The sequence below is a fragment of the Marmota marmota genome, unplaced genomic scaffold (genome assembly GCF_001458135.2).
Source record: "Marmota marmota marmota unplaced genomic scaffold, marMar, whole genome shotgun sequence".
Lineage (NCBI taxonomy): Eukaryota > Metazoa > Chordata > Mammalia > Rodentia > Sciuridae > Marmota > Marmota marmota.
The window spans coordinates 756,033-781,056 of NW_026000283.1; the positions used below are offsets into that span (position 1 = coordinate 756,033).

The following is a 25,024-nucleotide window of genomic DNA, read 5'->3' on the forward strand; positions in this document are numbered from 1 at the left end:
TCCTCCTCCTCCTCCTCCTCCTCCTCCTCTTCTTCTTCTTGAATTTCCATTTGTAGTAGAGAGATTATTATGAAGTATAGTTGATCATCCTGGCAGAAATCCAAATGATTCACTTTGAATTTCTATCAGAATGTATCTGCTGTAAAGTAGCTGCCAAAATCAAATTAGCTTAACTACTATTGCAACCATAGCTAATTGTGTCTGCCAAAACTATAGTGAGTATGGCTAGTTCTGAATTAGATGGTTCTCTTTATAAAATATGTCATGCCTCTGAGCGATTTAGGCCTGGACAGCATTTTGGGTTTTATTTTATTTTAGCTTTTATTTATTTATTTAAATATTATTTTAGTTGTTGATGGACCTTTATTTGCTTATTTATATGTGGTGTTGGGAATCGAACACAGTGCCTCACATGTAAAAGGCAAGCGCTCCACTGCTGAGCTACAACTCCAGCCCCTTGTTTTAGCCTTTGAAAAAAAGTGACCTGGGTGATTAGATCACCTCTATGACCTCTACCCAAACAAATTGTTGGAGGTACTACAAAGTACAAAGTATGAGCTCTCTCTGGGTCTAGTTGGGGAGATAGGTGCCCACAATTCTTAGGGGTCAGTATGTGGCTGTATAAGAGTAGGACGTATTTGTTAAACATTGAGATATTCAGCATGGCTGGATGAAGATTGTCTGGGAGAAGCAAGGTATAATGGTAGAAGAATCTGGAAAGATACATCAGGGCTGATTTGTGAAGAATCAGATGCAATGCTAAGAAGTTTGGGTATGACCCCCTAGGCCCAGCGGCTCACCAAATGTGTGCATCTGCAAGTGGTGGTTACATTATATTTTTACAAACATTTTAAATTTTATTAGTTTTATATTTAAATGTACCTTTTAAAAGATAAATATAATGAAGGTTAGTTAGGATCTGATTTAATAAAAACAAAATTAAACAATCTTAAGGTGCTTTAAAGATAAATGTTAAGTCAATAATTATGTGAATATGGTAAAAATCACAAAGTTATATTCAAATAGTCAAAATGTGATAAATACTGTTTATACATAGGCAACCAAAAAAACATGAAAGTGTTTTGGAAGAGGGGTTCCATGATCATATTTTCCTATTTGGATGATGTCAGTAGGAAGGATGCCTGGAGGGAGACATGACCATTTTAGGAGGTGGGTGCTCTGTTCTATAGAGATGAAAAGGATCTGAGAGTAGTGGCACATGAGAACAGAAACAGATTTGAGAAACATTTAGGAGACAGCATTAGTAGGACTTGGTAGATGTGAATAGTATCACATGGGTGTCAACAGAATTTGTTTTAGAAGTCCATATGCACCACTTGTCTGTTATCTTTTTTATTCTACAATAAGCATAATATTACCAAAACATGCTATGTTTACATGTGCATTGATGTAACAGTGGAGGCTATTTTCACTGTTTAAGAGTTGATTTTGATTATACATAATCATTCTTCCTGTCTTATTGAGTATTCTTGAGAGCAGTGGATCATGTATTCAAGACACTGATAAAGAATATGAATATGATATGTTACCCCTCACCACACTCATGTGAATGCACACACAATGCAAGATTAGGCTTCTGGTTTCCACAGGACCCTACACTTACCTCTATTCCAGCTTGCACCACACTGTGTCTGTTTGTATGGATGTTTCTGTCTCTTCCACTAGACTGTGAGCTCCTTGAGGGCAGGGACCAGGTTTCATTCATCTCCATACATGTAGTATCCAGAAACAGCATTTGGCATATAGTAGATAAGGACAATGGGCAGCCGTGAACTATTTTATTTAGAGGCCACATAAGTTCAGATTTGTGATTTATAAAAATCATTTTGTTAGTATTGGTGGAAAATGGATTAGAAGAGAGGCAGTGATTATTGGATGTAAAGAATGAACCGATGTAGTCACATGAATATAATTCAGGCCCTTGGTAGCACAGAGAACCAAATATCATGACAAGATTACTTGTTAGCTACATTTAGTACTCTTGATGAATAAAGTAGTAAATAAAATGTCCGTGATTTCATTAGTTAATTTTCTTATTTTTTCCCACTCTTCCTTGGTTATCTTACATTTTTTCCCACAATTTACACTTGTTAGGTCTGCCCATTGCTTTGCTCCTTTTGACAAGTTCATGTTGTTCTTGCCCCAATACTTTGCCAGGAAACACTCCTCCTCTCTACCCAAGATTCCATTCTAGGAATCACTCTCAAATCCATCTCCTCCTAGTCAGAGACACTGCTAGTGGAACAGAATTTGATAAAGCCCTTCTGGAGAGCAATTTGTCAAATTATCAGAAATAACCTACCATTCAATTTCTAGGGCTCTGTTTTGAAGAAATAATCACAATGTTTCCAAAAATTTTGCTCCCAGCATGCCTATCCCAGAGTTGTTTATAATAATGGCAAAAACAAAAGAAGAAAAAAAAAGAACATCTTAAATGTCCAATACTAGGGGTTAGAATGAAACCAATTGTGGTTCATCTATAGAATGAATTTTTAAGTAGCTATGTAAGTTCATATTACTAAAGTATATTTAATGATATGGAAATTTGTTTATAATATGTTAAGACAAAATTCAGGTCATAAAACTGTCAGTACAGAGTGGTAGATTCCAGTTTCAATACATGCACATATCCCACACACACCACACACATCTGTGTATACACGGAAAAAATTCCTGAAGTGTTGAGTACACATAAAAATATTAATAAGGGTTTGTTATAAAAGGTAAGATTATGTATGACTTCTATTTTTACCTTTTGCATATTTTAATTGTCTAATCTTTTACAATTATATATTTGTTATTATTTTTTTAAGAGAGAGAGAGAGAGAGAAAGAATTTTAATATTTATTTTTTAGTTTTCAGTGGACACAACATCTTTGTTTTTTTGTATGTGGTGTTGAGGATCGAACCTGGGCCGCATGCATGCCAGGCAAGCGCGCTACCGCTTGAGCCACATCCCCAGCCCCAATATTTGTTATTTTTTTAAAATTATCGATTTTTTCCCGTGTCTACCCCTATTTCCATTGCCTTAATGTAGGTCATATGTAGGCATCACATCTAGCTTGGTTTACCATTGGCTCCAGCCTGCCTCCCTTCTAATCCATTTTCCACCAATACTGACAAAATGATTTTTATAAATCACAAATCTGAACTTATGTGGCCTCTAAATAAAATAGTTCACGGCTGCCCATTGTCCTTAGGATAATATCCAAACTTCTTAAACTGGCTTATAAAACCTTTGAAAATGAGCTCCCTGCTTTCCTATCCAGCATCAGTTTTTCCTCCTACAATTTATCTTGGGATCTGATGCCAGTGCCAAACACATAACAGGTATTTAGTTCATGTTAGCCAAATGCTGATGTGAATTATATGAGTTAACATTTGTGTGCCAGGCAATCTACTGGTATTTAATTTACTCCTCAGAATAAAAATATTAAATACATATAATAGTTATTCCTATTTTACAAATGAGGAAGACTGATTTCAATAAGTAAAACTAAGAAAAGTTATCATAATAAAGAGCATTGTTTAAAGAAAAAAATCAAAGTCCCTGCTGTACCTCAGCAATCTTCATTTTCCTACAATCCCTGCTGGTCTTTGTCAGCATGAATACAGACTTTGTACATTCCCTTGGGTAAGTTATATGTGACCACAATATAACAAGAACAGCCTCAGACTGACACAATCTTACCATGTTATGGATCACATTGTGCTAATGTACAAAAATCATTCCTTTGTGTATGTAACACTTCATGCAAGAGAGATGGACTAGCTCCAATTGCTGTGTTTTTCTTTTGGTTTTGAGATTCTGTGCTGGGATGGGGATGTCAGCAGAGAGCTACAGAAAACTGTGATAGAATTGAATGTACAGGAAACAATGTGTCTCATGGGAGCTGATGTCATTGGTTAATTTATTTTTTAAAATGTCATGTAGATGTATTTTTCAGCAATCTGTCCCCAGGGAAGACCTTGGTTGAATTCCACAGTTAATCCTATTTACAGAATACAGCCCATGTGTGCACTATATTCTTGCATTGTTAAGTGATCTTACACATATGTAGTGGATTACCATAATGGCATACAATTGAATGAATGTAGGATATCATATTTTCTCTACAGAAGTGTATCAGTGATCATATTGTCACTTAGGACCCTAAAGTGTGATCTTTCCTTCATTTTCCTCACAGATAGTATCCGTTTTAATTATAAAATTAAATGATCTCTAAAGGACAGAAGTTCTAAGCGTGAATCATCTGAATAAACTAATATTATTTCTTAAGAACTTATCCCTTTTAAATACTCTAAAAGAATCTGTGGTTCTCCTGTTCCATGAACAAATGATTGGAATATAGAAATCATAATTAGGGTTTCAAATCATTCTATAAATTATTGTAGGCTTACTATGTAAAAATATACACTAGATATTCAAAAATACCTCCTTTTAATGCCAGAGAAAGAGAAAGAGAAAACACACACACACACACACACACACACACACACTCACACACACATATACATACACACACGAATGAACATTCAAGATTAAATGAAAGAAAGAAGATTTTAACAAGCAGACCCAACATCTAAGTAAAAATTTACTCAGCTGAAAATTGGGCTGTGTGCCAATGGGAATGTATCCATCTTCCCCTCTTCCCTATCTCTTTCCTTTATGGGACATCTAGGCAAAAATGATCCACCAGATAACTGATAAGCAAATGATCTACTTCTCTGTTTACAAACAGTATGAGAGAAGGAACAGTGACTTTCTGTGCATCTAGCTCTGTACAAACCTGGTGGTGATATTGTGAGAGTTATGACTGTGTCAATTTTTCCAGGGTTTCTGTCTCTGCTGCAGAGATTTGGCAGACACCTCAGACAAATTTTATGTCTCTTAAATCTTCCTCAAGCTTGGCTTGGCTTTTAGATTTATATGTACAAAAAAGTGAAGTGTTTACCAGTTTGACATTTTTGAAGATCAAGACAGACTATGTTTTTTTTTTTTTTAATTCAACATACACCTCAGTTTAATGTACAGAAAGGACTAATTGCTTTTTGTTATTTGTTTAAAACAGCCCTGATGTTTACTTTTCAGAAGTGGCTACTGATCATATGTCTAAACATTTATATTCCAGTCCTCAGTGTTACTTCCTCTATTTCTTGCCTGCAAAGTATAATGTTTTGCTGAAGTCTTAATTTTCCTTTTTTTTTGCCTTTACTAATAATGTAGTATAAAGCATTGTAAGCTGGGAGGTATGATGAAACAGATTGACAATCTAGAAGGAAAAAGGAGATATTTTTATTTGTTATCAGCTTTGCCTCCCTTTTCTTTTTTGGTGCTCTGTTTTTCAGTGGTCTTTTAAAAATATTATTTCTTGGCATAAAAATCATAAATGAAAATAAGAATTGGAAAACATTCAGTGACTACCCATTTATAGGGATGGTTCAAATCAAATGAAAGTTTGGCTGAAATTCAAAAGGGTTGAAACACTGTATGGAGAACGTTATATAAACAGCATTGCTTCAGTGGTGACCTGTGAAAGATAAAGATGGGGAAATCCCCAGTAAGGGCCCTTTCTCCAGCTGCTCTTTTTATTAACAACTGCCAGTGAGAATTTCCTGGGATAGAAACTGTGTGTGGTAAGGCCCCATGACTTGTTCTCCTATCATTTCTTCTACAGCTGGGTCCTCCAACATACTTCACTATGATTATTTTGGTAAGTCACATAAGATTCTAATTTTCACATTTCAGGAGACACTGAGTTTGAAATCAAGGGACATTTAATGTTCAAACTCATCCATTCAATAGATATTGAGTACATATATAGGACCAGACCTTATGCTAAGCACTGAGGATATAGTAAGGAATTAGATGTAATCCCTGCCTATTCTTAAGGAGCTCATATTTCTAGTGAGGGGGATAGGTGGACACTCAAGCCAGTTATCATATTCTAATGTGAAAAGGGCTGAAATAGAGATGTATGGACCAGGTGCCCTGTGGATATGGTGGAGGGGATTACTGCTGGAGTGGGAAACTTACAGACCAGACTAATTGTGCTGAATCATAAAGAATGAGTGGGCATTGCCTAAACTCTAGGTAGACAGAATGGTGATAGGCAAGGATTCCCAGCAGAGGGACCATTAACATACAAGAAAGTCACATGAAAAAATAGTTTAAAATAAGGTAAGATACTGTATGTGAGGCACTGGGAATGTGGGAAGAAGGATATGAATCTGGAAAGATGTCCCATGGCCAGTTAGAAAAGGAAGAAACATGCTAAGAAACATGGCTATTGTCCTATTGGTAGGGGTGACCCAGCACATGGTTTGAAAGAGGGGAATAACATGATTGTATTGGAGGATGGGCTTTATGGAGGGGGGATACAGGATACAGAGTAAGTCCACTTTTTAATTTGGTAGTCTTTGAGAGGTTTTATCCTAATCACTTGCCATTGTTCAACAATGCCATTTTTGTTAGGTTCTCTTTTAATATACAGAGGTCACTTTGAATAATTGTTTCCTTCTGCACAGAGGCCATATCTTCCTGTACTCCTTTACATGCTACTTAGCTGAATATTCATTTTTTCCAATTCAAATCAGTGATCCCAGCACTAATTGGGATTTGATTATCATGAAGGAAATCAGTTTCAGAGCAATAGCTTCATTGCAGAAACATTATATTTATTGCTTGCTGAGTCAACAGGGCCAAGGCAGGCACTGGTCAGCTCTCTGTGGGGGCCAAAGGAGAGAAAGAGAGAGAGGCTGAAGAAATGTCAGGAAGTATTTGAAAAATAGATAGCATCCAGAATGTCGAAAATCCCCATTGTTCATGTCCAGATATGGGAAGTAAGTATAAGGGCTAGAAGTATATAAATATAAAACAAATACATGTTGAAGGTATCTATGCCCAAATTGTACTATCTGGCCAATCAGTTTTAGATTATTCTCTTTCTCTGACTCAGACACTATAAATGGCTTCCTATTATTCAAACTCTTCAGCCTGGCATTCTCTGCAATCTGGCTCTAACCTACCTTTCCAATATTTATACTTCTCTCTTAGAATTCTGGTCCAGCCATTTACTCTTTGAGATATTGGTTGGCATTCCCTCACCTACCCTGTGAGCTTACTAAGGGCAGGAGCTATGTATTTTACCTCTTTGGGTTCTCCCAAGTACCTAGCATATAGCAGGACACCCAAGGCACCAAGGGTTGATTATCATTGTCCCCCACCCTTATTTCCAACATACCTACTATTATTGACTTAATACCCTCTGTACTAAAAATGTTTATTGAGACATTATGTGAAAGGGCTAATTTTTCAACAAATTTTTTTTTTTTGGTACTAGGGATTTAACCCAGGGATACTTAACCACTGAGCCACATCTCCATCTCTTTTTATTTTTTATTTTGTGGCAGGGTCTCACTAAGTTTCTTAGGGCCTCACTAAGTTGCTGAGGCTGGCTTTGAATTTGTGATCTTGCTGCCTCAGTCTCCCGAGTCACTGGGATTACAGGTGTGCACCCCCATGTCTAGAAACAAACTAACTTTCAGAAAGTTGCAAGAATCACATAAGAAGTCTTATGTACCATTCACTCAGATTCACCAGTTTTTACTATTTTTCCCTGTTTGCCTTATGGTTCTCTATATAAATATGATTATTTTGTTCTGAAGCATTTGCATTTGAATAAGCCATATCCTTTACCCCCTCTCCTTTTTTAACCTTTTATTATGAAATTTTCAAATATATAGACAGAAAAGTTGAAAAACTATAATGAACACACAGATGCTCATCATTTATATTTTATAATTAACATTATACTTGTTTTTTTATGACCAATCTATCCATTTATCTATCTTATGCATTTCAAATTGAGTTGCAATGCCAATACTTTCTGAATTCTGCATATTATTAACTAGATGAACAAACTATTTTGTCTTCTGAATCAACCAAATCATTCAGTCATACATGCATTGGCTGTGTTGCCAGAACTCTGGTCTCTGTTTGTGTCTGAAATCTTTTTGACCATGGAACATGTTCTTTTATCAAAAATTTTGAAAGGCCTCCATCTCACCTTGTGTAGCACCAGGCATATGTTTCATACATACCAGTTGATGCTGATGAGCAGACACAGAGCTAAAAAGCCAGTAAAGAAACACAATAAAACCAGAATAAACTGGAGGAAGAGGAGAAAAAAGGAGTAAGTGAGAAGGCCACAGGCACATGGGAGGAAGTGAAGCCAGGGCTTGAAACACCAGGGGAAGAAGGATGCCTCAGATATTCAGTACTTCTATCTCCTACTTCCCAGCCCTCTTTTTATAAGGAGAGGTTCCCAGAAACTAGGGACAATTGCTGCTTAGCAGAGCACATGACAACTCTCCTTGTTACCTCTTAGGTACCACTAATTAATTATTCATGTTGCTTCATGAATATGTAATTCAACCATAAGATATAGTTTGACTTTGGAGGGTGTAGGTAGGCTACTGAAAATCTCTTTCAAACTCCATGTTACAGCCAAAGAGCACTTGAGTTCGATGAATACTAGTTTCCTTTTTCCTTATAATCTTTTTTTTTGTTGTTGTGTTGCTTATAAATACAAGGATAGCTTTAATCTGCATTATTGAACACTGGTTTTGTGCTGAGTAGTATGCTAGTTGCTATCACATCATTGATACTTTCCAATAACCTGATAATGTAGTGTTCATTCTCCACTTGCCAGATAAGAAAATTTGAGCCTTGGTATGGTCTTTTCCATAAGCCAGAATTCAGAAAATTCAAGTCTGTCTAACTCCAGAGCCTGGTAGCTGTAACCATTGTACAACACTGTCAGATGACATTAAAAAAAAAGCCAACCAAGTATAAATGCAAGGAAGTCTACTTTCACTGTAGGGAACTCAGAATGTGACATATTCACTAAGCAAGTCCAATTTGGATCACTGAATCAAGAAATAAATATGTCTTTAATCATTAGAATGTTGGCATAGTAATGGATTCAGATTGTTTGAGTTCAAATCCCAGTTCTAGTTCCATCACTAACCAGTCAAGTGACTGTCACAGTCATTTAACATCAGTTAGCCTAAGTTTTCTTGCTTATAAAATATAGCATATAGCTGTATGGTGGGGACCCATTAAAACAGTTAATGTGGGGCTGGGGCTGTATGTGGGCTGTAGCTCAGTGCTTGCCTAGCACATGTGAGGCACTGGGTTTGATACTCAGCACCACATAAAAATAAATAAATAAACAAACAAATAAATAAATATAATGTGTCTACCTACAATTTAAAAATATTTTTATGTAAAATCCCATACCACACCTGGCATGCAATAGATAGATGTTCAGCATATTCTAGATCACTCTCATTCTTTTCTTCTTTTTTTGTGGGGACCAGACTTCTTACCTGTAGCTTTCACTTGAGGAAAATGAACTGTTCCTGAAACATTTTTTTGAGGGTTGATTATTCCCAAGGCTGAACAAGAACAGTGGCCAACTCTCATGTGAACCATATTTCAAAATAAGCTAGAAACATGAACCCTAGGAGGATTCAGGTGGTCCATTTCTCTGCTTCCTGGAAATTAGGGCCAAATTGTGATAATCTATTTTGGCACTAGACTAAATTTTACAATTGGCATGGACTATTAGATTTGGGTATTGGCAAACCCATCCCAGCATTTCAAGGCAAGCAAGCTGAGTCAATGAGAGAAGTGACTTGAACAATTTCAAACAGTGAAAAAAATTAGTAGAGCTCAATTCTCCTGACTCCTTTTCCAGTGTTCATTCTTTGGTTCATCTATGGGTTCTCAAGCAAGTGAAACCAAGCCTTGAAGTGTGCTCTTCACAAGAGCTGGAACTGTTTGGACTCTCAGGGATTGGTACAAGTTTGATTGATTCAGAAAATATGAAGCTTTGTTCTGGTTCAAATTATTTCACTAGTTTTTTTTATTGCATTCAAACTGTTAACATTTCTTTTTTGTTTGAGGTTTAGCAAATTAGTGTTGTTTCTCCCTGTTTAGGTTCATGGTTTGGTTCAAATTCTTGGTTCTTTGAAATCTTTCTTTGGGATTTTTGTTTTTGACAAAAATACTCAGAATTCAAGGTGGCTAATGACAGGAATTCATTTGAAAAGATCAGTCATGCTTGGTGACAGCTTTGTGGAGGAGCTTGGGTGGTTTAGGAAACCATTAGTGCTTACATTATGGAACCTGACATCAGGATAAAGAAACATTGCAACAGTTTTTGGTGTTTATGTTTGTGTATTTATCAGGATGCTCTGATGCTTTCATTTCTATTCTTGCCAATCTGGGTTGAAACTGCTGCCTCCACCTCATTGCATTTTGGGACTCTGTCAGTCATTTTCTTGATATGAGCCTAATATTTTGACTATGGGAAAGAAACTAGCTAAAATTGTCTTCCCTGTCCTTTTCCCTTTACTTTGGACCTTCTGAAGAATTTGGGGAATGTCAATTTTAAGCTTAAATTTGCGGAGTTAGTTGCAATTCTCAAAGGCAGAGCAGCATAATCCTGCAATACAGCCTTTGTTTCTTCTTTTACCACTGTGAAAGTCTAGGGTAGGCCCCCTTGCAAAACCTGAAATTAGGCTGACACCTTTCTTAGTGGCCCATAATGCCACAGGTGAAGCTGTGGTAGAGAGTTGTAGTGATGAGGCCTCTGAAGAACTGTATCCTGCCTGCTTGGCTTTCTGCATGCCACAGGATAGCAAGTTCTGATGCTAGGGCTGCCAGTACCTTTTCGAATTCTTAACTGTTTATGTAAACAGATAGAAAGCTAGAGTTGCAGCTGTGGTAGTAAAAGGGCTATTCCTACTATCTTTCTAAGAGGAGGTGAGATTTGGGATGAACCTAGCAAGTATTTCTGATTAGAAAGTTAGTCCTCACTTTAGATTCATTCTCTTTATTCTTCCCTCTCCTTCCTCTCTTCTCTGCTCTCTTCACCTCTCTTCACTTCTTTCCTCCTAGCTCCTTCTTCTCTTCCCCATTTTATTGGCTCATTTGGTCTTAGCTACCAGTCACTTAATGCTTTGTGATTCACAGACTCCATTTTCTCCATTGATTTAATATAGATTTTGGATATATATTTTAATGGCATTTTCAGTAGTGGCAATGATACTCAAAAGGGCAATTAGAAAAAATAGTTTTCTTTCTTCTTGCAAGAATTGAGCTAAGCACTTGCTTGAGGACACAGATGGCACTGGAGGGGGCCAAGAGGAGCTGACATCTGATATTTCTGTTATAGCCCCCACAATTTTTTTGATTGCTTCAGATTTGGTCCATGTGGATAGACACACACTTGGGTAACCATCATACAGATGGAAATCAGGACATGTGGGATTTGGCTGAACCAAAGGTCTTCAAACATTGCCTGGATCATTTAGTGCCCCAGGTGTGGCCACCCCAGGACTTCGTGTGCTAAAATTGTGTCCCAGCTTAAGCCAGCTGGTCACTGTATATGTAGTATCAAGGCAGCTTGGAGTCTCATAAAGCATGACTTTGGATTTTTACCTTGTGGATTTAGATTTAGCTAATCAATTCAAATCCTTTCTCACACACTGGACAGAGAAGATGTACCAGGTAAATAGAAAGATTTAACAAAAGGAGGTGCTTGACCCATAGTTTGCATCCTAGATGAGGTGTAATACCAGAACATATAAAGAAAAATGGACCAACTTCCAGAAATGAAAGATAGAATTAGAGGGCTCCAGTCTCTTTAAGATGCTTATTATATGTCACATTTTAAATTTTTTAAAAATTCCCCTTTTGTGGAATTTTAAAAACAAACTGGTTCTTTTTAATTTCAAAATTTGAAGAGTGAAGCAATGTTTAATGAAATTATATTGGCCCTTTCTTTTTATTTGCCTTATGTGATAGAAGTGCCTTACTTCAATCATTTAAGCAGAACTTGTTTTCTGTGTAGTAATAATAATACCATACAACTGTATATCCCTTTATAACTGACAAAAGTCTTGTCATATCCATTATCTCATTAACTTTCACAATAATCCCATGAAGCAATCAAGATAAGTAGTATTATCTTCAATTTATAAATAAGGGAACTTAGGCTCAGAGAAGTTAAGTGACTCATCCAGGATCATACAGCTAGAAAGATATAAAACTGTAACCTGAACTCAGGTTTCCTGATACCCACTCCCAATGCTCCTTCGATTGTGTCGTGTTCCCTCCCTAAGAAACTATCTGCTTTTTGTTCCTACTCATGATTAATTTTAAAATATGTCTGAAAATGTGCTTCCATTTAGCAGATGAGTAAAACTGAAGCACTTACAGGTAAAGTGACTTCTTATAACTAACAAGTGGATCCTTCATCCCGAGCACTTGGCTTTTTACCTTGACTTTAACTGAACTATTTTTAGGTAGCCATACATTTTTTTTCAGTGTTAAATATATGCAGGAAAGTTGTGTGATCCACTGATTATAGGTGTGAAAGCTGCACCTGGGGAATGGGACTAGGGATGAAAAGTTAGCTTAAAATAATTAGCTTCTTGCTTTTTTGTTAAGAGATGTCATGTTCAATAGAATTTAATTTCTTTATACTTCCTTTGCTTCCAGCCTTTTAAATACAATTCTTTAGGGAAAATTAGCAAATATTCATTCTGAATGTTGATTTCCCAGGAACAAGGGTAGCCAGAGGAAAGAGAAATTGGAGGGGCGACTTTCTGTGCCCTGTAAGAGTGGGCAAGCTTTATTTTGTTTAGAGCTGCGAGCTAAGATTTCTTCTAAGGCATGCAAATCGTAAAGTTCTGATTTGTCAACTGCATGCTGTTTCTTTAGGCACTGATGTATGAAATCCCGAACGAATTCTCCGATGAACATACTGCTAATTGCTTCTCCACCTGCTCTCCAACCTCCTCTACCCCACCCCCTCCACTCCCAATTCAGCCTATAAGTGTCCGTCATTGGAGATGGATGGTGACACATGCAGTAATAGCAATTCATAAAAGCCAGTTCCAGCCCTTGTCTTCAAGGCTCCTGGATTTTCCACTGCCTGCTTTTGTGTAAGTGAAGTGGATGGAAGTGCTACTGGCATCAGAATCCACCTCCCTATGCTCCGTTGCTAGAGCTCAGTTGCTCTGCTGGAGCTGAGCTAAACAGAAGCATCGGATCTGAGCTGAATTGTGGCTTTTTTTTTCCTCAATGGGGAGGTGGGTTAGGGATAGTGTGTAGTGGGGACTTGGGGTGCTTTGGCTTTTCTTTTTGTGGAGAGAAGAGGGTAAAGAGAGAATAACTCACAGTAGGATACAACGTGAAACTGTTCCCCGAAGAGTGTCACAATGTTCCTGGTACAATATACAGGTATAGTATGTTTCATTTTATCTGAAATTTCCCTTTTGTTTCAAAGTGCATTTCTCTCTTGTTTTTTTCCTCGCAGTTCAACTGTACTGAAGGACAAATAGGATTCTAATGAGCTAAACAAAATAGCTGCATAAAATATGCCTGCCCCTAGCTATAATGTTAGTAGCAGATTGCTGGGTAAAAGCTGGGTTTTCCGTTAAATTGTTAGTCCTGATCCCTAAATTGTGCACGCTTCTCTGCTGTTTTGTTGTATTGAATTTCTCAAGTCTTAGGTCTGCAACTGGTAGTATGTGATACAGCTTAGAGTGTTTGCACAGAAGACACAGTGCTTTGGAAGCAAAAAGCAAAATTTAAACAGTTTATTGTGCTTCTCTTGAGTTTTTTAACTCCTGTTTTTATTAATTGGTTGTGTAGATTTGTCATATGGATAAGAGTGAGAAAACTTCAAATAGGAAGCATTCCAGAGCACATCTGTTTGGTAAATTTTATTTATTTTCATTTCATTATTAAATTCAGGTTGATGAACATTATATATTATTGTTTGTTTATTCTCCTGCTAGAGGAAAAGTGTTGGAAACAGCAAGGCTAAAAATGCCAGCCTCAAACCATCTGTATTATAAAATATCATTAGATCAGAAGTGTCCCTTAAGTATTCTTGTAGGCTGTCAGAAAAATACTGGTCCATAATAATAAAAAACTTAAAGACTCTGATCAGATATTTGTGAACATTTTTCGAAAAGCTTCTTATACAGCAGTTAAATGGAAAGAAAGGACCCTTGAAAATGAAAAACTCTGAGAAAGTTTCACTTTCTTGCAAACAGAATGGAACAGAAGCTTAGTTTCTCCAAACACATGTTTTGATATGTTTGAATATCATTTATTGTCAAGGACTTTCATCTCCATTCTTGCTTTATTATCCTTAAAATATTATGTTCCTGTGCTAAAGAGCTAAAAGATCATGTTCTGTTTTGATGTGTGGTTTGACAGTTGATTTCACTCCTCATTAATTGGACAGCATACAGATGATGTGGAGAAGTGAGTGAGTGACAATATTTCAAGGTTACGTTGAAGAGCATACAGTGAACCTTAGTGCCTGGACCAACAGCTGCTGAATTGAATTGTCTGCAATTAAAGCAACAGCAGGTTTGTGTAGTCTCCCTGCAGCCCGTTTATTTGAATTTATAGCTTTGGTTTCTTCTTTGGGTATCAGTTGGTTTGCTTTGCTAAGTGTTGGAAAGTTGTGCTTGCTGGATGTCTTCCCTATACTCCAATGCATGCTTGACTCTGGAAGAGCCATCTCTGTATGTTTGATTGTGAGAAGTTGTTGAGGTTTTTCTCATCTGGTTAAAACCACAGACTTTCTTATTTTTTTCCACTACAAAATTAAATAGATATTTCTTATGGAAAATATTGTTTTGTTCAATAAATAGAGGTTTCTCATGGACTGATGTTACTGGTTTAAGTTTCTGGCAGTGAAAAATACTGGATTTTGTTATGCTACTGAATTACTGTGAAAAACTTCCCTATAATAATAAAAATGTTTATTTTAAAATACTTGATGACATTATCTCCTTGCCATCTCTCAATCCCAAGGTGACCTAATGAATAACATGAAACCCAAATAGGTGACTTTTGTGACTGAATTTTATTTGTGTGTCAATAGTGAATACATATTTAATTTCTTAATGGTTTTACCCTACTAAAATTATAATTACAATATAATTGTTGGTTATTGAATCACAGTGAATGTTATGTGAATCGTTTATACAGTGATTTAACATAGACTGTCTTAGTTTGTCCTTATAACAATCCGGGTGACAACAGTAGTGATATGATCTCATCTTATAAATAAGAAAACTGAGATTCAGAGGATAAGTAACTGGCCTGATGTCTCACATCTAATAAGTGACAAGACTGAATTCATAGGTTATAGTATCTGATTAAAAATCTGTAGTTTTTACTTTCTTACATGACACTGTCTCTCAAATGATGAGACCAGGGTAAATTTGACTTACGTTACTATTCAAGAAGACTAAATTGAGTTATTTACTAAAAAAATATATTATTTGATAGAACTGTAGGGATTGTTTTCAGAACGATTTTAATCCAACATTTATTTTAAGTGCCTTCCACATTAATTTTTATAGATACTTAAGATACACTAGTATTTTGATTAATGTATACATCAATATGAATAAAAATAGAAATTTGAAGTTTTGGGGAAAGAAAATGTTGTCTAATACAAAAGGTAATGTGAAATATTTTCCTTCTAAAAAAGCTAATTGATTTCAGTATTCTGCTCAGTGATCTTATAAGATTGTTTTCATAAATATGTGTATATTTTAAAATATTCTGGCCATGAGTGTCAAGCACTGTTTTTAAAATTAGAATATTTTGTCCAGATCAAATGAAAAGTATAGCTAGTTCAGTTTCACTCCTTTTTTCCTCTTTGTTTCTTTTTCTCTCTCTCGTCAGCCTTTCCATCTTTTTAAATTCTCAATTTTAAATCTCACTTTTAAATCCATTACTTTTAAGGAAAATTTTTACTTTCTGTCCTACTGAAAAAGGGACTGTTATTTAAAGCTGCACTATCAATTCTGCAAATGAACCCAGGTATTTGAGTAACTCCTACTAGGTCTCTAGAAAAAATTTTTGTAAAACCTCTTAGGAAAAATGGAATTTTAAAGAAGGATAACTCTTCTACAGCATTTGACAATATCTGAGAATGTTATCAATAAAATGAGCCAGAGATAGGGCAAATATTGTTATAAGCTGTCATGAGACTTTTAGGAAGATGATAAAGATGGTGATGGGTATATATTGTCTTGTATACCTCATAATGAGAATTTATCTTTATTCTCAGATGGTATTTTTATACTTCAGTGCATCTTAAAGTAAAGCAGGACATATTATTCCCTTCTGATAAAAGGAGAAGAGGGCAATAGAAAGCCCTTTCATTGTTCTTTAAACTTAAATGATCTTTGACACTTAAAAAAATACAGGAGGGAATTGTGGGGAATAGGTCAGTATTAGAGAAGGGAGAACTAGGAAAACTAGGCATGTGATTGGAAGCTCCATATTAAAGTTGGTTTCAGATAGAGTTTTCTGTGCAGTTGGAAGCTCTGGCTAACACCCTAATGTGCCAATGCTTTTCCTGGGAACAAGCACTCTGAATTTAAATGAAAAAAAGGAGCTTATAGGGGCTTTTAAAGAAATTGACATTTTCTTATTGGTGAAGGAAAAAAAGCTATCATTTGCAAAATAATCACTTTTCCCCTGAACTGTTTGAGGCCAGGATAAATTAGAGAGGGGTAGATTTCTGTGTCTGGTTGTTTGGGGAAGTGAAGTTGAATTGTCTGGTGGATTTTCCTCTTTATACACTTGTAAGTGTATTTTAGAGGCATGAAGGGCAGGTCTTATGGATGGGAGTATAAGGGTTAGTATACACTAGCCAATGGTGTGCTGGAGCCTGCTTGCACTAGCTTAAGGAGATCACTGCGAATATTTATAAATTTAACTACTTAATTTATACCTTTTCCAAAAAAGGACTTAATGTATTCATTATGAATAATAATCAAGGGATGCTGTCTATGCAGGACATTTATACTGCAGATGCCTCTTGGGCTGCTAAACTATAATGATTGACATCCTGTAAACATAGCAGTGATACATTCAAGGGTTATTAAGCATAACACAGTTAGTGTCCCCCCTCCCATACATATACATAATAATAACATTTATTGAATCCTTATTCTATGCAGGGCCATATTGTAAACACCTTATGTATATGAACTCAAAAACTTTCCAGGACTCTCATTAAGTAGGTAGTATTATTTCCATTTAAAGCTTAGAAAAATTGAGACCCAGACTTTAAGTAAACTGCCTACCAGGTAACATTGTTAATAGGTACCAGAATCAAGGTTTGATCTCCAAAAACTTGTCCTCAGAGCCCATGCTCTTAACCACTGTGTAATATGTGGTGTGTCTTTAAGAGCACTTCATTGAAGGTGTTTGCCCAAACTGTGCCATGCATAGCAGATATACCATTGTCCATGACTTTGGAAGACTTGTGCCACCACAATGTTGTCTCCTCACCAGACTGTTAAAGATTTTTTCCGTTCTCTCTGACCCTCCTCTCCTCATTGGTACTCTGTTCACAGAGTCATAGAAGATCATTGCATCCCCAGCAGTTTCTAAAACACTGCCACTACTAATGTTCTTTCTTCAGATTTTTGGCTTTGTTTTAAAAATCTTTCATGTTCTGTTGCTTCTATCTTGATTCTCAGCCTTTTGCAACAAGAAACATTGCCAACCGGAGTGTAATTTTTCTTCTATGCAGCCAAATGACCAATCATAACACATCTTCCCAGCATCTACTCTCGCCCCACTCCATTTTATGCATAGCTGTTACAGGGTTTTTCCTAAATGCAGATTTTATCCTGTCACTCCTCTCCTCAGAAATTTTCTAAAGGATTTTGTTTTTTTGTGCAGGGCCATGTTGTAAATACCTTATGTATATGAACTCATCAACTTTCCAGGACTCCCATTAGGTAGGTAGTATTATTTCCATTTAAAGCTTAGAAAAATTGAGACCCAGACTTTAAGTAAACTGCCTACCAGGTAACATTGTTAATAGGTACCAGAATCAAGGTTTGATCTCCAAAAACTTGTCCCTAGAGCCCATGCTCTTAACCACTGTGTAATATGTGAATGCCCATTTGGGGCATTCACAATCATCCATGGTCTCATCCCAGCCACCCAGAAAGCCTTTACGCCCTGATCTTTCACTATACCATGCAATGTATATCCTATTTATTTAGTAGCTAGACCACTTCTGGGTCACTGGGTACACCCCAAATTTTTAAGCTCTGTACATTTCTCTGTGCTGTTCTCAAAATATTTATATTGTTATTCTTGCACATCTCTAAGCGCCACTTGACCCTTAAGGTTCAGTTCAAATCACATCTGCTACTGTATCATAGTACTTATTGTCTGTCATCCCCCAGTAGGCTCAATTCTTGGTCATTAACCATATTTTATTCATTTCTTAGAGCAAAGCCTAGTATCTTGCACATAGTTACCTCTCACATAAATATTAGGTGCAGCTATACCAACAAAGAGGTCTTTCTCCTCTTCTGCTAGCTCCAGGTTCAGAGCTGTACCATAGCCCAAGAGTTCTAGAAGTTGAATGGGTACATTGCTTCTGTTTTATGTAGATATTTTAGGATATTGGTTAAAACGAGTTGTTTCTGTTTCTTCTTGATTTTTTTCCTCTATACTCATCCTTGCATGGTTTGATTATACCTTCAAAGCTCCTTCTTTTGTCTTTGTGGAATAACCTTTCCCTTTTGTAGAGAGAGAGACAGACTTGCCTATGTACATATATTAATACTTAATCATACAAGAAAATTAATCTGTATACATAAAATGATAATTAGAAATTTTATTTTTATTTCATGGTTTTAAGTTATGTGATACTTTTTAATTTAAATTGATTTTAATATAAAATATAAACTGTACATATTAATGGGGTACCATGTGATGTTTCAACACATGCATATACTGTAAAATGTTCAAATCAGCCAAAACATCTATCCCCTTAAACATTTATCATTTCTTTATGGTGAAAACGTTCTAAATACTTTCTTCCAGATATTTTTAGATATATTGTACATAATTGTTATCTTTAGTCACTGTATTATGTAGCACACCAGATTTCTTACTCCTGTCTACTTGCAACTTAGTATTTTCTATGGATTTGATGTTAATTACATTGTAGAAAAAATATTGTTGAGATGATTTGAATTTTTTGGCACTGAAAGTCTAGGTCTTATATGATGTCCAACCCAATGCTGTCCAATAGAACTTTTTGCAATGATGAAATATTCTGTATCTCCACTGTACATCACAGTAGCCAGTAACCACATGTGGCTATTGAGGATTGAAATGTGGCTACTACAACCAAGGAACTGAATTTTTAATTTTACTTACGTTTAATTTAATTGAAATTTAAACAGTCACATTGGGAGTGCAGCTCAAGAAAATCTGGTTAGGGTGGGCATGGTAGCATATACCTATAATCCCAGTGGCTTGGGAGGCTGAGGCAGAGGATATCAAGTTCCAGGCCAACCTTAGCAATTTAGTGAGGCTCTAAGCAACTTAATGAGACCATGTCTCAAAATTAAAAAAGGACTGGGATGTGCTCAGTGGTTAAGTGTCCTGGATTCAATCCCCAGTGCAAAAAAGAAAAAGAAAAGAAAAGAAAATTAAGTCTGGTTATCCAGAAGTAGTAATTTTCTTAGGGGTCTAGATGGCCACAGTGATGATGGTATTGATGTATTGATGGGCAATCAAACTGGAATGTTTTTTCCTTTGACTTATAAGGATTTGCATTTCTTAAGGATAGTTTAAATTTTAAACATGGCCTAAAGTGAGTTATTCTCAGAAGTGATTTAACAAATTATGATCTCAATTAAATTTAAATGAGATCTAAACTCTGCATTTCTCATCAGTACTATTTTTCTCATCATATTGGCTTGCCTTTGAGAGATGGCTGTTAAGCCTTGATTTCTAAGCTAGATAAGAAAGTTGAGTTAATCAGAAGAAAGAGCACCTAGCTCCAATGTTCAGGTCATAGACACTTTTTTATACATTTTGGCTCTTGAAGTCCCTTTAATTGTTTTCTTTTAGTTTGTTCAGTCCTTTAGCTACACATGACTTACTACTTTTCAGCTTCCATTTCTCACTCTGACAGGTCTTCCCTGTACTAGTAGTGTACCCCTTTCAAGATTATTTCATTATTTAAAATACCATTAAAACTTTGGAAGAATTTGAATCAGAAATATAATGTAGTCTCAATATAAAGAGACATAAATCTAGTCCTGTGTTTTATTACTACATGGAGTTCACATGTATTAGTTTTTTCCTGGGGACCTTAAAAAGAACCTAGCATCAAAATCTATAGTATTGGGAAAAAGTAACACATGTAGAGCAATGTACTTGGGTATTACTGTCTACAGAAATTATATGGTAAATAATTATGCCTGCTTGACCTGCCTCTCTGTTGCTTAGATCCCAGTTCTTTGTATTATTTTCAATTGCTACAATTTTTTAGCATATCCTGAAATTCCCTTATCTCCCTCTGCATTCTTCACTTTCTTTAGCTCTGCTGTTTTCAATGGACAGCAGACTGCCCCCCCCCCCCTTTTTATACCATTCATACTAGCTTCCAGAATCCATTGTCATATTCAGCCTCCCTGAACTGCCTTGAAGCGTTCAAAGCGGGCCACTCAGGGCCACCCTGCAACACTCTACAAATAGGTTCTTTTGTTTTGAGGACTAAATAGATAGTACCTCAGCTACGGTTTTGAGAAATGTGTAAAGACAAAACCCTCTGGATCTAAAGGAAATTTAAAAAATTTTGCTTCTTCCTTTCCTCAGACTACATCTACATTTTTCAGTGGTATTTTTTCTTTATTTAGAAATCCAGACCTTTCTACTTTCAATGAAAATATTCACTCTGATCGGGACTCTTCATAATTTACATCAGAATAAAAGAGAAGGGAAATGTGCTTTCAAGGCCTACTATAGGATGATGCAAGTATCTTTACATAAATTATTTCATTTATTCTTCAATCAGCACTCTCAACAAATGTTAGTTATGCTTCTTACTCAAGGCTGTTTATATCACTAACTGATTTATAGCTCTGTCTCTAAACACTCCGAAGCCTACATTCTTATTTTTCTTTTATACTTATATGTATAATTGTCAATGGTTGTCTCTATTCCTAGCCCTGTTTGTGTGTGTGTGTGTGTGGGGGGGCACGGTGAGAAAGAAAGAGAGAGAGAACACAAAGGGAAAAAGTAGGATTAGAAGTTTTCAGTACTATGGTGTTCCCTTGCAAAAATCCCAGATTAGTGAAAGTTGGAGAATATAAAGAAAACATTTTCTGCGTTAACTGTCTACTGAAAAGGAATTGTGATGTGCTCAATTAGAGCTTCTAAAACATTGTAAATAATGCCTTCTTTAGATTCTTTATACTTCTGCTCATTGCCACTCCTGTTCCCTGCCCTAGACTGCTGACCCTTGCTGCCAAACATGGTTGGCATTTTCCCAAACCCTGCCCTTGGGTTTGGAGGTGGGACAGAAACTGCAAAGAGCCACAGCCGTTATGTACTCAGCTGAATTATGGAAATCTGCCCAGCTTATTCAGTGGAAGTTGTTTAACCTGAATTCACCTCAATGTGTTATAAAGAAGTTGATGAACATAAAAATAATTGTGACAATCTTATTGAATAAAAATAACGTAATCCTCATGTAAGTAAGGCAGACTATTCTGGAAAAGTTTTTCTTGGGTGGCATATTACATTTTTTCTTGGTTATAAGTATGAAACCAATATATTAAAATAAATAGATCATCATTAAAAGTCATTTGATTCATGCTTTTATAAATCTACAGGTGATGGGATAGTAAACTATATTTAGAGTGTGCAATATTATATACCATTTAAAAAGCCAATATGGTTTTGAGTAACTGACGTAGATATGGACAAATAACTTCTAAGAGCAAAGTAGTGAGAATCCCTTTTTAATTGGTAATAAGACCATGCTCAAGTTTCTGTTCTCTGGAATTGAGATGCTTGAAATGGAAAAGAGCAATTGAAATGCTTAAGGGATCTGGGGAGAGTGGTTTATGAGGGTGGGACACAAAGTAAATACAATAAATACAGCTTGAGTAGTTCGTGAATATTGGCGCTCACGGCTATTTTGAGTGGTGTGAGTAATAAAGAGCACAATCTGGCAGAAAAAGGGATAAGCACAGGCAGAAATATGACCATTGGAGAAATGAGCCTGGGATTCCAGTAGTAGCTCTTCCCCCTCAAGTAGTGTTCCCTGAGTGCCCTACCCACGGGCTTTGTGAGGCTTTTAACAAGAAGGGGAATAAATGGTCTGGGAAGAAATGGTCTGAAGGAATTGAAGTGAAAAAGACATAATTGTTCTGTCAAATATTTACAGCAAGGGATGGGGGCTGTAGCTCAGTGGTAGAGCACTTGCTAGCATATGTGAGGACCTGGGTTCAATCCCTATGACTGCAAACAAAAATCAAGAAACAAAACTCTCAAGTCAGTAAGATACCAGAATTGATTCATAGACAGAATATGCTTTCTGGGGTACTATTGCACAGTAGGGGAATATAGATAATATTTATACTGCACATTTAAAAAGCTAGAAGAAAGGATTTTGAAAGTTTTCATCACAAAGACATGAGAAATGTTTGAGGAGATAAATATTTAACCTGATTTGAATATTGCACAGTGTATATGTGTATCAAATATTATATGGTAGGTAATCCATTAATATGTACAGCTTTTATGTTTTATGTATATTAACTAAAATAAAATCAATAAAAATATTTGCAGCTATTTAAAATAAAAATAACCCCCAACCAACAGTAAACTCTCCAGAACATTTCTTTGGCTGTCCTCACATCAAGGCCAGATAAAGCACAAGCTGAAGAGAAGAACCTCACTCTAACATGGAATATGATCTAAGGCAATGCCCTTCTTGGACCTTCTCCACAGAGATTTATTACTGGAAGTAACAGAAGGGCTATGTTGGAACATTAGAACACAGTTCCAAGACATGAACCCTGAGGTTGGGATTTATAGTAAGGCTCTGGTGTACTAACTGGACAATGAGTACAATTTCACTGCAGATGTTTTCCATTTGTGGCTTTTGATGCAGGGTTTTTGTGTATGCCTAAGAGGTCAGTGAATCAGGATTAGTAAGTCAGGACTTCTCAGCTTTCACCTACTATGCATGTTTTATGGACTTTACCAATCCATTCAGGGAGATACTTGAAGCTGTTTAGCTATTTCTGATCCCCAGGGCACTATTGGTAAGCTGCCCTTCCCAGGATATTAAACTTTCCCTTGCTATTGTGAAACAGATGATAGATAAGCAGCTTTTCTCATAGTAACTGAACTTCCCTTTTTTCAGTATAGAGTACTTTCCAGTAGTTTAAAAGTATAAAGTGGAGTAGAGACTGCTATCCCGTGAGGTTTTAAATCTAGATCATAATAGACAAACTGCCAACTTATTTCCCTTTATGATCCATGTTAAAGTTATTGACAGAAAAGCATTGCAGAATGGAGTGCCAATTTCTTATGGCATTTGTGGACTTATGCCAAAATATTTGAAACCTTCAGCCAAATGGTTCATTCTGGAGTGTTGGGAGCAACTTGTAAAAATGAGCAGCCTATATATTCCATGTCTGATGAAAAGACAGAGGAGGGTGGAAAGAGAGAACAGAAAAAAATCCAGAATGATTTGTAACTAATTAACTTAATGCTTATTAGTATTAAATATAATGTAGGATATTGTTCTTATTAACATTTATGAAGTGCTACCTGTAAAGCTGCAGACTAAATAAAAATAATCCACTAAATGGTCCTATTGCTAAATGATTGAGCCAGAGACACCAGATAAATATTAGAAATGACCTAAATCTCAGCATCAAGCTGTATTATTTCATAGGAAATCACAATTGGGACTACTACTCTAATGGGAATATGTAAGTACTCATTCATTCCTGGCTAATGAGGAAATGATTACCAATGAGAAAAAGAAGGTTTATAGATGAAAGTTCAGAAGAACTTTGTAAAATATGCCATTTAATAAAACCGTATGGTTTTAAGAAAACTTGTTATTGAGTCATGTGTCCCCCTTTACCGTATATGTACACAGTCTGTTACATGAACCCTTCCACTTAATCTTCAAGTGATAAATCCAATTTATACCTGAATACTTCCAATAATTAGGCACTCTCAACTGTACTATGGGACACTTGATTTTTTAATAGCTCCAGTTATTGAACATTTATATAAATAAGCCAAAATGTGTCTCCCTTCAGCCTTAGGCACAGTACCATCCATAAAAACTACAACATGAATTGAGTCCTCTATGGTTATATATTCTGATGGTCTTGATTCTGCTTACCCCTGGGGGCTACACCAAGCAATTCCATCCTGCTTCCATTTAGTAGCCCCTCAAATGTTGGAAAACAATCATCATGTGCTCACTGAATAACGGTATTTTTTACCAAAAATTTTATTGGGGTATTATTTACATAGCAAACAATTCACCCATTTTAAGCATGTAACTCAATGATTTTTAGTATATACACAGGGTTGTATAACCATCACTAAAAATTCAATTTATAGCATTTTCATCATTCCTCAAATAAATAAATCCTAATCCCCTTCGCCATCACCTCCCAATCTTCTATAGCCCCCTGTCTCCAGAATACTAGGCAACCACTGATCTACTATCTTTCTATAAATTTGCCTGTTTTTAGGCATTCTATGAGTAGATTCGTGAAATATGTGGGTGTTTCTCCTTTTTTGCTTAATGATTTCAAGTTTCATCCATATTGTAGCATGAGTCAGTATTTCATTCCTTTTATGGATTATAATATTTTGTTGTTTGGATATGCCACTCTTGTTTGTTCATCAGTTGATGGGTATTTGGGCTATTTTCACTTTTTGGCTTTTGGGAATAATGGTGCTATGAGCATTCATGTCTAAGTTTCTGTGGGACATGTATATACATGAGTCATATGGTATCTCTGTTCAACTTTTTGATGAGGCAACAAAATTGTTTTCCTAAGTGCCTGCCCAATTTTA

General features: G+C 36.1%; 1 protein-coding gene across 8 annotated transcripts in view; it reads left to right on the top strand.

Moving 5' to 3' along the window:
• Enox2 (ecto-NOX disulfide-thiol exchanger 2) overlaps positions 1-25,024 on the top strand; it is a 312,495-nt gene that overhangs the window by 2,082 nt on the left and 285,389 nt on the right. For 2 of the 8 annotated variants that reach the window (XM_048797086.1, XM_048797093.1), the window contains exon 1: positions 12,818-13,339. The exons of 5 other annotated variants lie outside the window; for them this stretch is intronic. In XM_048797086.1, the coding sequence (XP_048653043.1) occupies positions 13,318-13,339 (22 nt within the window). In that variant the 5' untranslated portion in view covers positions 12,818-13,317. Of the gene's footprint in view, positions 1-7,474; positions 7,532-12,817; positions 13,340-25,024 lie in introns of those variants that run through there. One more of the 8 variants, XM_048797089.1, reaches the window with a different exon arrangement.